The 16,000-nt window shown below is 51.9% G+C and overlaps 1 protein-coding gene and 1 long non-coding RNA gene across 2 annotated transcripts; one reads left to right on the top strand and one right to left on the bottom strand.

Annotated features, from left to right (window-relative positions):
* The first annotated feature begins 74 nt into the window (after positions 1-74).
* On the top strand, positions 75-4,340 carry LOC144240147 (uncharacterized). The gene is made up of 3 exons (XR_013337615.1): positions 75-207; positions 819-928; positions 4,197-4,340. It is a non-coding gene; the product is annotated as an uncharacterized LOC144240147 (long non-coding RNA).
* Positions 4,341-4,466: 126 nt separating this feature from the next.
* MRPS11 (mitochondrial ribosomal protein S11) lies at positions 4,467-15,730 on the bottom strand. Its single transcript, XM_077774299.1, has 6 exons — positions 15,607-15,730; positions 15,350-15,472; positions 9,593-9,691; positions 6,576-6,705; positions 5,492-5,557; positions 4,467-4,835 (listed from the first exon to the last, which is right to left on the bottom strand). Exons 1-6 carry the CDS (start codon positions 15,669-15,671, stop codon positions 4,728-4,730), a joined length of 591 nt encoding a protein of 196 aa, XP_077630425.1. The 5' UTR covers positions 15,672-15,730; the 3' UTR covers positions 4,467-4,727.
* Positions 15,731-16,000: the final 270 nt, after the last annotated feature.

Genomic DNA, 16,000 nt, shown 5'->3' with positions numbered 1-16,000 from the left:
GAGCAGATGGTTTATATATAATGTNTTTCTTTTACAAACCAGTCCTTTATTTCTGTTTTATTGTAGTTGTTCATTAATTAATCTGAGCAAGCACCAGTGTTTACAAGGCACCCTATCCTAAGGGTGAAAAAGATGAAAAGTGAAGTCTCCTCTCCGCCTGTTTCCCACTTACCGTTTCTTTCCCTGCAGAGATGCTACCATTTTGGGGTATGTCTTCTCAGGTACTTACCGCATATATATTTACATACACATATTGTGCCCTTTTTAAATTTAATTAATTTTTAAAAAATGTTTATTCTTGAGAGAGAGACAGACAGAGCATGAGCAGGGAAGGGGCTGAAAGAGAGGGGGAGACAGAATCTGAAACAGGCTCTAGGCTCTTGAGCTGTCAGCACAGAGCCTGACATGGGGCTTGAACCCACGAGCCGTGAGATCATGACCTGAGCCGAGGTCGGAGGCTTAACCGACTGAGCCACCCAGGCGCCCCTATCCTGCCCTTTAAAAAAATTTTTTTTTAAAATATTTATTCATTTTTGAGGGACAGAGAAAGAGCACGAGCAGGGGAAGGGCAGAGAGACGGAGACACAGAATCTGAAGCAGGCTCCAGGCTCTGAGCTGTCAGCACAGAGCCCAACGCAGGGCTCGAACCCGCAAACTCTGAGATCATGACCTCAGCCGAAGTTGGATGCTTAGCTGACTGAGCCACCCAGGCGCCCCAATATCCTGCCCTTCTGTACAAAAATTAGTGACTGTACTATGCACACTGTCCCCTGGACCCTTTTACTTTTCACTCAGCGATATATATTATCTTGTTTCAGGGTTGACACTCCATTATAATGGATGTACCCTGATGTCTTTAACCGGCCAGCTATTGATGGACATTTCGGTTGTAGTATTTTGCCTTTACTCACAGAGCTTCAGGAAACAGGTACCTTTGCATACTTGCCACACCCATGAAAAGTATCTACACTGCACTGTGCAATGTAGCAGGCACTGGCAGCATGTTACCATTCACATTTCAGTTAATTGGCATTTCACTTAATCGGAATTGGATAAAACTCAGTATTCAGCTCCTCAGTCACACTAGCCACAGCTCAAGTTGTCAGGAGCCACATGGGGCCAGTGGCCAACGAGCCAACAGGGAGGACACGGAGTATTTCTATGGTGCAGGGAGCTCTCGGGGACAGTGCCGCTCCATATCATGTGTTCCTAGAAGGGGGTTCTGAAGCCAGAGGCCTGTCCATCTTAACTGTTGACAGATATTGCCAAACTCCCCTCTGAAGAGGCTCTCTCTAGCTATTTTTGTTCCCCCCAGTAAGGGCTCAGAGAGGAACAGCACTTTTATTTCAGAACAACTGTTTCGGGTGTGGGGGCCGTGGTGGTGGCAGGTAGGGGGAACGTTCCCTGTGTGCTGATTGCAAGGATGTTCTGTTTCTTTCTGTTGCTGGTGACCAGCCGAGCACTGCTGTCCCCAACTTACAGCGGGCACACCTGTCACCGGGAGCCCCAGGCGGGCTCTCTCCCCACTGCGGCCTGGCTTCCTGCCACCTCACTGAGGGCTGCCTCTCCCAAGCTCCAAGCCACTTCCGTCTCCTCCCTGAGGTCCAGGGCACCTCCACACCTTGACTCCTGGCCTGCCACTTCTCAGGGGACAGTGTGGGGGGTCCGGAACGTTCTCTGTAGCCATGGCACAGCCTTTACTGATCTCTGGCTCCTCCTTACCTCCCATGCCCCCCCCAGCCCTAGACGCTCTCCCTTTGGGGAAGGTGACCTCCAGGTTGCCAAATGGTGGCTGTTGCCCGGTCCTCGCCTGGCTAGAGCTCTGAGCCGCAGCCTGCACTTTGTCCCTTGGCCCCCGCGACAGCACACCTGCCGCCCCTCTGATCACTCCATCCCGCCTCTGACGCCTTCTCCTCCTCCAGCACAGACGGCTCTTACAACTCGGCCTCCTGCTTTCCTCACTCTCTGCTTTGTTCCTGGGCAGTCTCAGCCCCACCATGGCTTTGATTAGCATCATTTGGGGAAGGAAGGTCATGCATTTTAATTTCCATTTCCTGCTTACTAGTGAGACTGGGCACCTCTTCATGCTTTCTGACCTTTTGCATTCCTTATAAAAGCCGGTTAGAAGCAGAGGACGCCTTGGACCCAGGTTCCGTCCCTGCAGACCAGAGCTATGGCAGGTGCTTGTCCCTGCCCCTCCAGGCACAACAGGACCCTTCCATTTGCACCTTTTTCTCCCCCACACCCAGCCCGCAGCCTGCTTTCTGCTCCTCCCACCTCCCCTCTCTTTCCTCCGTGGTCCCTGGAGGTCCGTTTCCCCAACTCTGCACCTCACACGGCCACGGGTGTGTGTCAGCCATGGGTGGGTATTGCTGCTTCCTCCTCTCTGGGCCACTCAGCTTTGTTTAGGGACCTTCGCTCTCACAGACGTCTTCTGTTCCCTTCCCTGACTTCCCTTTGCGGCTTCAGCATTAAGACAGACATCTCTGTCTGCAGCTCATAGTTTCTTGCCTCACACCTCTGGGATTCTTATTTCCAGTTGATCTTAGACGACGCCTACCTACCCAACTTCATTGCCTGTAAACGAGTGAGCTTTAAAGTCCCCAACGTTTGAGTTCTTCCTTGTCTCCTGCCTTCTGCATGCCCACCTCCCCTTCCCCACATCTGCTGAACCTACTCTTTATTCTTGGTGTGGCCACAAGGTGTTTGACTCCTTCCGTAAGCTCTTCCCTCCATTTGTCTTCTGCTCCGGTCTGAACCCCGGGACCCCCCACACCAACCAAGCCACATCCAGTAACCCGATGATCTCTTACCCCCTGCACCTTGGCCGTGTTGCCTTGCCAGCTTCCGATGCTAAGGACACACTCTAGTCCAGTGGCTTCTCTTGCTTGCCATCTCCTCCATAAAGCCTTCCCTTCCTTCCCTGAAACTGAGGGTGCCATTCTTACACTCAAACACCAAGGCCATTTATGCCTCTTTTCTGGAACTTCTTTCTTTCTGATTTGGTCTCGTGTCTGTCTAGCTTCCCCAGACTGTGAGCTCCATTCAGGACCGTCACGGCATTTCTGTCCCCCAACTGCCTGAACTGATTGAGCAAAAACCTATGTTTGCTTAATTCGGTTGAATGGGCAATTTCTGCTTGGGGCTGATGCTACTCAGATTTAAAAAGCAGTGTGTCTATCCAGTAGAGGAAAACTGAATAGAGAAAACCGGTAAGGAGGCCCGGGGGAAGGTATATATGCATTTTGTTGAATGGACACGTCAGAGCGAGGTTGTAGGCAGAGGCGATTGGAGAATGGCTTCCCCTGCGTGCAGGGCCATTCTGCCAGTGTCCAGGTGCTCTAGTGTGAAGCAGGCTTATGTTGGTGGTGATGGTGCATGTCGGTGGCAGGTGATGACCTTGGCTGCAAGAAGGGAAGACTGCGTCTCTGGGAAAAGGAGAGAAGTCGTATTTGCCTTTCTGCCTGTGTGGGAGCAGAGAGGCTTCCCTGGTATGGCCAGTCCTGTGCCACCAGCTTGGAGCGGTCGGAGCAGAGCAGCAGAAAGAGTCCGAGGCCCTGCTGCAGGAAACGAGGTGGTGTCACACAAGCCGATGCCGACACTCTGCTGGTGCAGAGTGGGGACCCACTGCCCAGCTCTGCCTCTCCTCTGGCCCCAGGGAAGGTGCCAGCACACGGCCCACCCGTGACCTCAGGACTGCGGGGCCTGCTGCTCAGAAGGGTTTGCGCAGCAGGGGACAGGGCAGCCAGTAGTTTAGGTCAGTGGTTTGCTGCCTTTGGTGCATGCACTTTCGTCTTCTAGGGAAGGGGGTGGCAGGTCTTTGAGAGGCCAAGACCTCATGATGAAGAGGTTTAAGAGAGTTACAGTCTAAGAGAGCGCCAGAGCCTGCCCACCCTGGCATGTACCGAGCGCTCACACCGAAGCAGTGTGCGCTGTCCACACACCCCGACCGTGGGCTCTGGTGGCAGTGCCAGGCATCTGCTTCTGGGCCCAGGACCATTGGTCCTTTAGGGCCCCCAGTGTCCTGTCTGTGCTCGTGGGCTCTCCTGGGCATTATCTTCCTTTTCAAAGCCCTGCTATGAATAAAAGAACATTTTCTAAAACTACGGTGTGCAAAGCGTGGGAAGCAATGGGGACCACTGTCATGGTCTATGAGGCTGACCCTCTGGGACTGAGGCTACGCTCTCCGCCTCCAGGTTCTGGAACCGCCCCTTCCCCTGGCCCTGGAAAGGGGCTTCCGGCTCTTGCTAGTCCTGGAAGTTTCTGGAAGTGCGTTTGTTCCCTCAACCCTGCCTGCACCTCTGTAAAGAATCTTCATTAAACGTCTCTTTTAAACCTCTTGAACCATTTATTTCTTGCTTGGGCCCTGTCTGATACACTGACGGTCCTCTGTCCACCTGAATAAAGGCCAAATAAAGGGAATACTGTGTTTGCAAGTCTGGAAGCAAAACACTCAAACGACTCCAGATGGTGGGATATTTTTATTATCGCAGAGCAGAGGCAGCACTTCCTGGTTGGAGTATGGGGTCCTCTGGAGTCACTTCTGGACACCAGTCTCCAGTCAAAGGAACAAGTGAGATGACCACAGAAGGGGGCAAAGCTCCCTCTTACCCCCTGAGGGGGCTCCAGCAAGCCCTCCTCTGGAGAGAGCTCTGACAGTGTGCTCTCTACAAGGTCCAGCTGGAGGCGGGACTTGAGGTCAGTTTCAGGGGCAGGTTTCCTTTCCATCACAGCCTCCGAGCCTTCCTGGGGCGGCAGCCGTTGTGCGGGATGGGGGTGTTGTCTGTGATTGAGATCACTTCCAGGCCCCCCATGGTCAGCCCCTTGATGGCAGACTAGAAGGGGCAGAAGGAACAGTAGAATGGCATGGTCCCAGACAAAGACCTTGGAGAGGGCCGGGATGGGGCTTTCCTACCTACAGTCCTGACTCTTCTCTCACCAAGGACTCCCGACTAAACCCCTGAACCATGTCCTTGATGCTTGCATTTCTCTAGGTGCCCTGACCACTTCCCACCAAGACTATATGTAAATCCCGACACCCTGTAATCATCACACTTTTGTCATTTCCTCTGCCTGGAATGTCCCCTCTCTCCCCCCACACCTGGTGAATACCTTTCTATTCTTAAAAATTCAATAGAGATATCACCTCTGGGGAAATACCCAGTAGGCGCCCAACATGCTGGGCACAAGCTTTACCACTGCACCTGCTAGTCTGTACTGAGGGGTCCGTCTGTGACAGCCCCCAGGGAGCACTTTTCTATTCCCAGTGTGTGGCACCCAGCAGGTACTGAATAAGTGTCTGATGAATTAAACTAAGTGATCTGGGCTTGCTTTTGAGAAGCTTAGTAGGTTTGAAGGCAGAAAGAAACAAACTTGTCATGGAAATCCACCACAGAGTTTTCCGGTCCTGACTGTGCTCAAGCCCTGTTTCTCCCAGGAGGGAAGCACACCCGCCACAGAGACCCCTCAGAGACCCCTCCGGGTCACTTACCAAGCGCCCTGGCCCCAGGCCTTTCACAACCACTCGGATGTGGGTCACGCCCTTCCCTGCAGCTTTCTGGAGAGAAGGAAGCAGTTAGTGCTCCAGAGAGACACCAGCTCCATCCAGATCTCTTGCTCCTGCTGCCTGGGGCAAGAGGGCTACTGCTCCNCCCCCTAAACGGGCAGAACACAGCACAGCAGGGCAGACACCGGCAGGCAGAGGGCACGGAACCTGTCGAATCCTGAGTTTACCGTCAGCTGTGATCCCTGCTAACCCAGGGCAGCACTGCCCCCTGATGGAGGTTTCTACGTGTCGCTCCCATTGTTCTGGGGGCGGGGGGCGGGCGGGTGTGAAGGCAGGATTTTAAGGTGGAGCCTAAATAACCCACTTAAAAAGTATTATCGTTTTAAATTTTAAGTGTTATCACTTAAAAGTTTGCTTCTTGGTTATAGAGGCCGTTCATTACAGAAAGTCTGGAAAACACAGAGGTCCACTCAACCCGCCATGCAGAGGGCACTGTTACCGCTGACGCCTTTTACTGTATACAGTCTGTCCAGTGGGGGACACCTAACACATTCTGATGATCGTTTATACGCAGCAAATACTATTTGGGGGCATCAAGGTTTGTTTGAAGGCTGAGGTTTTCCTTCAGGAAATACTTCTGATTTGGCAGAGTGTGAACCTCTGTAAGGCCCATCCTAGGCCTGCCCAGGCCTGGGCTGTGGACCCAGACCGATCACTCTGAGCAAGTCGCACACTCTGGCCCTTAAAAACGGGTAATACCGAGCGTCTCCTGAGGATTTAAGTTAATGAATGTAGAGTGCCTGCCGTACAGCAGATGGTCGATACGTACACGAAGAGGTGCATACTGCCAATCTGCTTCTAGAAAGGTCTGCAACAGTTCACAATCGAATTGGTGCTTCACGAGATAAAGAGGCTCCTTCAAACTGCCCCCGATGTTAGGGTATCGAACAAGGGTCGGCAAATACCACTGCTTATGAGTGACTGGTTCAAGGAGAAGCCCCCTCCCCGGGACCAGTCCTGCACAGAGTGACACACAGCACAGTGGGAGCCGGAGAGGACGCACACTTACTGTGGCAGCAGCTATGCCTGCTGTTTGTGCGGCGATGCCCGTGCCCTTCTTGGCATTCCGGAACCCCTCGGTGCCGCAGGAAGCGCGGGCAAGGGGCTGGTGGGCGGCAGAGACCACCTGGATCTGCGTGCTGGGAAAGCAGAGGGGGACACGGGACACAAAGGATGGTCAGGAAATAACAATAGGCCCTTGCACGCCTGGTGAGAAAGAGAAAGGCATTCAACTGCTTTCCCTTTGAACTTGTCAGACGGACGTTCTGAACTCCTACAGGAGGCATCAGGAAGGCTCCCCATCACCCCCTGAACCCCATCAAAATCTGACACGTCACAGGACCTAAGGACGGCTCTGGCCAGGACGCCCTGCCAGGGGCAAACGGTGGGTCTCAGCCAGGCCAGCAAGCAGACGGCCTGGTCACAAGGGTGGAGCCTCCGCGAACGGGGTTAGTGCCCTGGTTTATAGAAGGGACCCCAGAGAGCTCCCTTGCCCCTTCCACCAAGTGAGGACACAACACGGAGCTGGCCGCCTGCGACTCGGAGGAACTCTCAGCAGAGCCCCACCGCGCTGGCTCGCTGGTCCCGCACGCCCGCCTCCAGAGCTGTGAGCAATCCAGGTCTGTTGTGTAAGCCCCTGTTTGTGGTCATTTTGTTTTAGCAGCCCGAGCTAAGGCAGTCTGCACACTGTGGGGTGGGTAAGTGTCATCCGGAAGAAGGGTGGAACGTTTCCTGCCTGGTGTCTTCTCTGTGGCCGGTGTTTAGACTTGATATCCCTGTCTGGCTTGTTTTCCTAAGAAGTTAGATGTTTCGCATCAGGCAACTTTTTAAAAAGGCTTTTGTTAGGGGAAGTTTTAAATATACACAAAAACAAATAGAAAAGTATATGAACACCCATGGACCCATCACCCAGCTTTAGGAATTATTAACTCATATCTAACTCAGTCTCATCTATAAACCCTGTTTCCACTCTGGTCTTCCCCGGTGATGCGTTATTTTGAAGTAAATCCCAGACCCAACTCTCATTGGTAAATATTTCAGTATTTAGTTCTAAAAGATAATGACTTAAAAAAAAAATCCCATAAAACCATTATCATACCTAAAAAAGTGAGCAGTATTACCATATTGGATACTTTTTAAAAAATGTTTTATTTATTTTTGAGAGAGAGAGAGACAGTGTGAGCAGGAGAGGGTCAGAGAGAGAGGGAGACACAGAATCTGAAACAGGCTCCAGGCTCTGAGCTGTCAGCACAGAGCCCGACACGGGGCTTGAACCCACGAACTGTGAGTTCATGACGTGAGCTGAAGTCAGAAGCTTAACCAACTGAGCCACCCAGGCATCCCGGATAATTTTTAAGTAGACTTCATGCCCAGTGCAGGGCCCAACACAGGTCTTGAACTCACAACCCTGAGATCAAGACCTGAGTTGAGATCAAGAGTTGGACACTTAACCAACTGAGCCACCCAGGCGACCCCTGTGTAGGATAATTTTAATGCTGGTGAACTCTGTTCCAAGACCAAAACACTTTTTTAAAAAAAAAATAAGTGAAACTTTTTTCCAGTCATCTCTAACTGACTTAAGAAATACTTAGACATGGGCGCCTGGGTGGCTCAGTTGGTTAGGTGTTCAACTTTGGATCAGGTCATAATCTTGCGGTTCCTAAGTTCAAGCCCTGCATCAGGCTCTCTGTTGTAAGCGCAGAGCCTGCTTTGGATCTCTCGCCCTCTCTCTACCCCTCCCCCACACTCGCTCTCTCTCCTTCAATAATAAACAAACATTAAAGAAAAAAAAGAAATACTTAGACACACTTTTCATTTCCCCTCGGTCCACACGGCTCTGCCTCCTGGCCCTGGGTCTGGGCCGTCTGCTTGCTGGCCTGGCTGCGACCCGCCATTTGCCCCTGGCAGGGCGTCCTGGGTTTTCTGTACTGAGCAGAGCGCGAGAGCTGCCTGTCCCCGATGCAACCTCAGCAGACACGGACAGGGTGGGCCACAGGGGCTCCAACAAGCACCAGCACCCACGTGCTTATCAGTCTGAGACGGTGAGAATCCGAAATCCGGTTGTTCTCATTTTGAGCTTATCAGATGCACGCCGGGCAAATCCTGTGGCATCTCACGAGCGCCCCATGCCCCATCCCTGACCGTCAGGTGTCTCCCATGTGGGCCTCTGAATCGTGTCACGGGCAGGCTGAGACCAGACAGTGACCCTACATCCATGTGAGGGCCTGGCATGCGAAGCTGTCCCCAGTGTCAGCAAGGCTTCTGTTGCTGACACACAGCCAGGAAGTCCCAGGCACCTGCCTGTTAGCCACTCGGAAGTCAAGTCTTGTCACAGTAAATCACTATTCCCATTTAGCCCTGTGAGGTTAGAGGTCAACGCACAGAGGCCCAGAGCGAGTACTTCAAAGGAACAGTGCTTATTTGGAGATATGTTTTGGTTAGTTTGTTAATAAATCGTATACTCTTAAACCACCTCTCTCATTTATGTATTGCCCACCCTATGCTCCCTAATGCATAGCAACACTCAACAAACACCTCAGTGAACACTCTCTCCAGCTCTTGAGCAGAACCAGGAAGTACTATTCCCAAGAAAGGCAAAGAAAGCTTAACAACGTGGTGTGCCCAACCTAGTTCACGTTCTCATGAAATCTGAGTAAACTTTTTTTGAAAGAGAGGGTGCAAGTGAGCGAGGGGCAGAGAGAGAGAGAAGAGGAGAGAGACAGACAGAAGTGGGGCTCACCCGAAGAGGGGCTCAATCTCTCCCGATATGGGACTCGAACTCATGAACCGTGAGATCATGACCTGAGCCGAAGTCAGAGCTTAACGACTGGGCCACCCAAGTGCCCTGAATAAACTTTATAAAGACAGAGGTGGCTTCCCCAGGCAAGGAGGAAGGGCACTGGGGGGAACGTCTGCATCAACTCCGCCCTGCGGAGCGCGGCCCTCCCCCCCACCCCCCGGGCTTGCCCTGCCCCATGAAGGGGACAGAAGCCCCCACCGGACCTACCCGGCGCCCCTCCCACTTACTTGTTGTACGATGCTTTAATGTGTGCGATCGGGATCTCCTCGAATTTCTTTCCTGCCCACCTCAGAGGGCTCTCCTGCCCTGGAAGTGGAGGGTAAATGCTGCAATTAAAGAGACACTTTCCGTGAATCCTGAGTTTTTTTAAGACCACAAAACACAGCAGCCGGCCACCTGGACCTGCTTCTGCAGCAGCTGCCCCCGATCCGTCCGGCGCCACCGCCGTGTTGGTGAACACGGTGGCTTCTTGTGTGCTGGCTCTAGGCCCTCCTGGCGAGTTGCTAGGAGAGAATTTTATCCACACGCTTGACCCTCCCCTGCCCCTTCTCGTACAATCAGATCATTATTTTCAATTCTCTATGAGCCGCTCTCTCTGTAATTAAAAAAATAATAATGTTGGGGCACTTGGGTGGCTCAGTCGGTTAAGCGTCTCACTTCGGCTCAGGTCATGATCTCACAGTTCGTGGGTTCGAGCCCCGCGTCGGGCTCCGTGCTGACAGCTGGCTCAGAGCCTGGAGCCTGCTTCAGATTCTTTCTCTCTCTCTCTCTGACCCTCCCTGCTCACACTGTCTCTGTCCCTTTAAAAAAAAAAAAAAGAAAAAAAAATAAGGTCAAACCTCTATTTCTGGTTTCAGGTGATATCTTGACTATTTTATTTAAAAAACACACACACACACAAAATAATATACTTATGATATCATCACTATTAAAAAAAAACCAACCCAGTATCCCCTATGACAGAGGTCAGCATGCCTTTTCTGTGCAGGGCCAGAGAGTAGATAACTGAGGGTTTGCTGGCCATGAAGTTTCTATTGCAACTACTCAGCTTTGCCGCTGGGAGTACGAAAGCAGCCACAGACCACAGTAAGTTACTGGGCGGGACTATGTTCTGGTAAAATGTTATTTACGAAAAACCAGGCATCTGGCCAGATTTGAGTAGGAGCCCAGTTTGCCAACCTCTACTCCAGACCAGATCTCCAAGCCGGCTGCACAGAATCACATGGTTCTGATGCTTCGGCCCCACACCTGACTTCTGGACCGGGCTGAGAATCTCTTTCTAAAATATCCCCCGTTAACCAGATGTGAACTTGGGCTGTGAGCACTGACCTACACACGGTGTGGGCTCAAGTTCTTTCTCTAGCGCAGTCTAATCTGTCTTCTGGCCATCTCTAGGTCAGTACTCTTCGTCTGCAGGTGGAGAAATTGAGGTACCAATAGGGGTACAGGGTCAGCAAGCGAAACCAGGCTTTGGGGTCTAGGAGACCCTGCCTCAGTTCAAAGCTCTGTTCACCATGCTGTGCTTTCTTTTATTCAGACACACACAGTTGTCATTCAACATTCCAGACGCGGGTTGCCTCCTGCCTACACACAGGAATCAGACCCTGTTTGTACCTCCCACAGCCTCCTGAGATTCAGTGGCTGCCGGGTTAGAAAATACTATTATAGGAGCACAATCCTGCCGCCAAGCCCTACCTGCTTTCCTAGAGATAGTTTTAAAAAACAAAACAGAAAATAACACAATGGTATTCAAGAGTTACAAGTGTGCCCCTTCTCGCTAGGCCTGATTGTGGGGGTGATTCAGCCTTCAGCAGGTCACGGGCTTTTTAACCTACAAGCCAAGACGGATAGTCGTGAGGCTCTGAGATGACGTCAATGTTTAAAACACTGATCATCATTTCCCCTACTGACTTGGGGGTCCAAAAACTTACGGCTACCCGAGATGGAACGTACCAGTGCGCTGCCCTTTATATACAGTAGGGAGGATTTGGAACATGAACCACTTAATTGAAGGCATGGACCAGATCGGACTTCTACGCGAGCCAGGTCCACTGTACGAATGCACGAGTGGTTCACCGCAGGGAGGCCCGGACAAAGGAAAGACAAAGCCTTCGGGCCCTGGCCTGCAGCCTCTTCATACCCGTCCTCATACGAGGGACAGGGAGAGTGGCCAGCACACATGGCGTCTCTTTGGGAGGGCCAAGGACTGAAAACAGCCGCCGCTCGCTCTGCCGAAGGGCTGACTTCCGCTACAGGCACCTGAGGCGTGGGAGTGCGCTGGGCCCTGCGTGCCGCCAACCCAAACTGACCCTGACAGTGTGGGTCCTGGGCCCGGGACCTGGGCCCGGGAATCTGTAATTCTGCTCCCACATAAAGAAGGCCTGGCCTCCCGCTCTTCAACCGCTTCCTCACTGTGGCTGGAGAGTTTTTTTTTTTAAATGCAAATAAATGTAGAAAAATGCAGAGAATAGCTCCTGGCTCACCACTCCTGTCATTATTATATACACGGCTTCCGTAAGATCCTTCCAACCCCTTGGCTTCTGTTTGGTGACCTCCTTTCCTCCAGTGGCCCCATCCGTGTCCTCTGTCCTATCCCAGCGACTTACTCCTGTGGTCATACCTGGCCCTTGTCGTTACCATGTCTACACCCTCATCATGACCTCGTTTCAAGCACCACACTCAGGCCACCAGCTGCAGGCGCACCCACGGAACCTCACTCCGGGAACCCTTCAAGCCCACGGTTCTCCCCACTGGTATNCACACCTTCACTTCTCTCCTGGCTTCCAGTAAATTCCACCACTGACCAATCATTATAAAATCACTCCCCTCGATCCTCTGCCTCGTCATCGCACCCTCCTGGCAAACCCTAGCCCCCGCTGCCCCTTCTCTGCAGCCTGGGTGCGCATCTGCACAGCTGGCTAGAGAAGCACACACCCCCGTGTCGACGGGCCTCTCCACGTCAGCACTTGTGACACTGTGGGCAAGACAATTCTTTGTTGTGAGAGGCTGGCCTGCACGCTGACGAGTGTCCGCAGTATCCGTGGCCTCTACCCACTAGCTGTCCCTCCAGTGTCCTGAGTTGTGACAACGAATAAGTCTTCAGATACTGCTAAAAGTCCCCGTGGAGGCCAAATCGCCCCAGCTGAGAGCCGCTGCTTTATTTTAATGACTTCTGACATCAAGTGGGCCCTCAGCACTGACTGGCGACTGGCACTGTAGGCATGTCCCCAGTTCAATTACTCTTCTTCCACTCTCCTGGAGGACTGCTTTATACCTTCCTTTGTCTCTTTCAACCCCCACCTTCTTTCTGTTGCCTTACAGCCAGCTGATGACCTTCACAGGGAAATACAGGCAATCAGAATTTATGCCGGCTTCCACTACTGAACATCTGTGCCCACAGCCTTTGCCCTCTCTCCTCTTTGGATGCTCTGCTTGCGTTTGCCTCTCAAGGACACCACTCCAGCACCGTTTCCACCCCCACATCCTTCCCATCCGCAAAGCATGCGGTCATTTCTCCAACCTGAAAACAGACAAGAACCTCTTGATCCCAAAGCCTCCCAGAGCTACTGCCCATCTCTCTATTCCCTCTTAAAGACCTGACTTTACTTGCCGTTTCTGTCTGTCTCCTGCTCTCCTTGAACCCACTCCAACCAGACGTTAGCCCTATGATTCCACCAAAAATGCTCTAGGCAAGGTCACCAACCCACAATGTTAAATCCAATGAGTTCTGCCATCAACACAGTGACTTACTCTATCAACAACACCTGACATAGCTGATCTCTCTGCCCTTGAACTACATTAAAAAAAAGAAATCTCTCTAGGTTTTCTAACTACCTCTCTGGAATTTCCTTCTTCGTCTCTTTTGCTGATTCTTTCTCATCTCCTAAGTTTCTAAACTTTAGAGGGCTCCAGGCTTCAGTCCTTGGACCTCTTCTCTTTACCTACACTTATACTCTTGATGACCTTGTACAGTCTTGTGGTTTTAAATGCCATCTATATGGTGAATTTCCCAAACGTGTGTAGCTCCAGCGGTCCCCTGAATTCCATTTCTAAATGCCTACACTGTATCTCCATTGGATGTTAACTAAGTGCCTTAAACATAACCACCGGAAGCCAAACTCCTGCAGTCTCTCTGTCTTACGTGACAATTCCACCTTTCCCACTGTTGAGGCCAAAACTTTTACAGTGTTGTTCATTCTTCTCCTTTTCTCACACCTTACACGACGGATACATGCTGCCGGCCTCACTTTCTGTGTGTTCCACCTCAAGAGCTGTCATCCTGGTCCAAGCCATCCTCCTTCCCTGGCTGGGTTATTTCAATGATCTTCCAATGATCTTGCCAGACTGCTCCCAGCTTCCATCCCTGCTTCCCCACAGTTCAGTATCAACACAGCAGCCAAAGGGACTCTTTGATGAAGCAACATCATGTCAACCCTCTATTCAGAATTCTCCAGTGGCTTCCCATCTCACCCAGGGTCAAGGCTGAAGTCCTCACGAAGTCCTACACGGCCACACAGATGCAGCCCCACATGCTGCTGCACCACTCACCCGCTCACCCATTTTACTCCTCGCTCCACACTGGTCTTCCTGCTCTTCCTCCCAAACAACAGACACACTCTCACCTTGTGTCATACCCTCATGTTCTACCTGTTTTCTATTTACTGTCCCCTATTCGCTAGAACTTAAGTTCTATGGGCGCAGAGTTTTGGGGGTGTTTGGTCACTGATGTGTCCCAACACCTTAAATAATGCCTGACATTGCTGAATGACTCCAGCAGGATTCTGGCTTAAATTCCTTTAAGCAGCTCCCCACTGCTTACAGTGGGAACACTGTGAAAGCCCCACTGTTACAGAGAAGACCCTCAGCATTCTTATGCTTTCTCTGGCTGGCCTCATCTGCCATCTCACACACACACACACACACACACACACACACACACACACACCCCGCCCCTGGAATATACCATGTTCTTTCATACCGATGCCTTTACACAGAATATTAGCTTTGCCTAAAATGGTCCTTTTCACGTCGTCCAGTTGAACTCCCGTTCAATTCTGTTTTTAGCTCCGTATTATCTTCCTGTCAGTCCTCTTCCTCAGGAGTGGGACATCGGTTCCGTCATACTTCCACGCAACCAGTTCTTACCTCCACCACACTGCTGACCACATGATGCTGAAAATGCTTGCACGTCTGTCTTCCCTAGTACACTGGGCACTACTTGTGGGAAGAACAATCTTTTGTATTTGTTTTTTGGTTTTTTAAAATGTTTTTAATGTTTTATTTATTTTTGAGAGAGAGAGAGACAGCGTGAGCAGGGGAGGGTCAGAGAGAGAGGGAGACACAGAATCTGAAGCAGGCTCCAGGCTCTGAGCGAGATGTCAGCACAGAGCCTGATGCGGGGATCGAACTCATGAACCATGAGACTGTGACTTGAGCCGAAGTCGGACGCCCAACTGACTGAGCCACCCAGGCGCCTCCAATCTTTTGTATTTGGGTGCCCAGCACCTAGCACAACGCCTGGCACCAAGTAGGTTTGTTAAATGGATGTGATGGCACATAGGGGTGGTGGCATTGTTGGAAAGCAAGGTGCCAGCCCCTAGGGCTCAGCACAAAAGCTCAGCACAAAAGCCAACTCACTGATCTCCACCATAGCCTAGCGCCCCCTAGCTCCCCTTCCTATTTATCCAAGCCCAGGGAAGACTGTTAGTCGGCCAGAATACCCCTCTCAGAGAGAAACACGGTGACATTTACTATACACCTCCGACATTCACTCATTCATTCATCAGACTGTTAACAGAGCATCCGCTGGTGCCAAGGCGCATCTCGTTGCATCCCCACGTCTCTCATATCCTTTTCCTTCGTACACGAGAAAGCTGAGGCTGAGAGATTAATTTGCATAAGGCCCCAAAGATGGCAAGTGGCAGAGTTGGGAATTGACTGGTTCTCTGACTTTGGTCGGTGGGCTGGGCTTGAGTGGCCCTCACCTGAAGCTGCTGCGGCTCGGAGCCGGGGCTTCCTCCTTCTCTTCAACCTCCTGCTTGGCCGCCGCGTCTGGTAGCTGCTGAGCGCCGGTGTGGACGGTGGAGGCTGGCGCCCCGGCCACGACCCTGCGGGGAAGGAAATCTCGGTGAGGTCCAGGCCTAACAGCTACTGCAGTCCGGGAGGCAGGGGGGGAGGGGACACGGGCAGCAGCGCAGTCGCGGGGGTACCCGTGGGCCCGAAGGGGGCTGATCATTCTTACCCGGGAGTCGGTGACCGAGCCCAAGACCGCAAGAACCAAGACCCCGTTTTTCGTACCACCTGCATGACTTGAATTGACCCCTGTCAGCTCCCGTCCCCGGCGACCCGGGAGCCGGCGTAGCTGGACCGGCGCCAACACCAGGAGCGCTTGTGGGGGAGGGCTTAGGAGGAAAGTCATCTCATTACTCTTCATAAAGTCCATTAAAGACTTTTATTCCCATTTAAATACTCCACAATAACTATCGTTTAGAGTTCCAACTGGGACTGTCTTCCTTTTCGCTAATCTAACATGATATCTGCGCCCGCCTCCCCCTCCCAAGTTGGAATGGTTCGTTCCAGTAGGTCCCGGGACAGAGGTCTTTCCGGTTTGCCGCTCCCGCGCTGCCTTCTGGGAG

The sequence above is a fragment of the Crocuta crocuta genome, unplaced genomic scaffold (assembly GCF_008692635.1).
Source record: "Crocuta crocuta isolate KB4526 unplaced genomic scaffold, BGI_CrCroc_1.0 scaffold7, whole genome shotgun sequence".
Taxonomy (NCBI): domain Eukaryota; kingdom Metazoa; phylum Chordata; class Mammalia; order Carnivora; family Hyaenidae; genus Crocuta; species Crocuta crocuta.
This window is presented reverse-complemented; position numbering and strand designations above follow the sequence as displayed.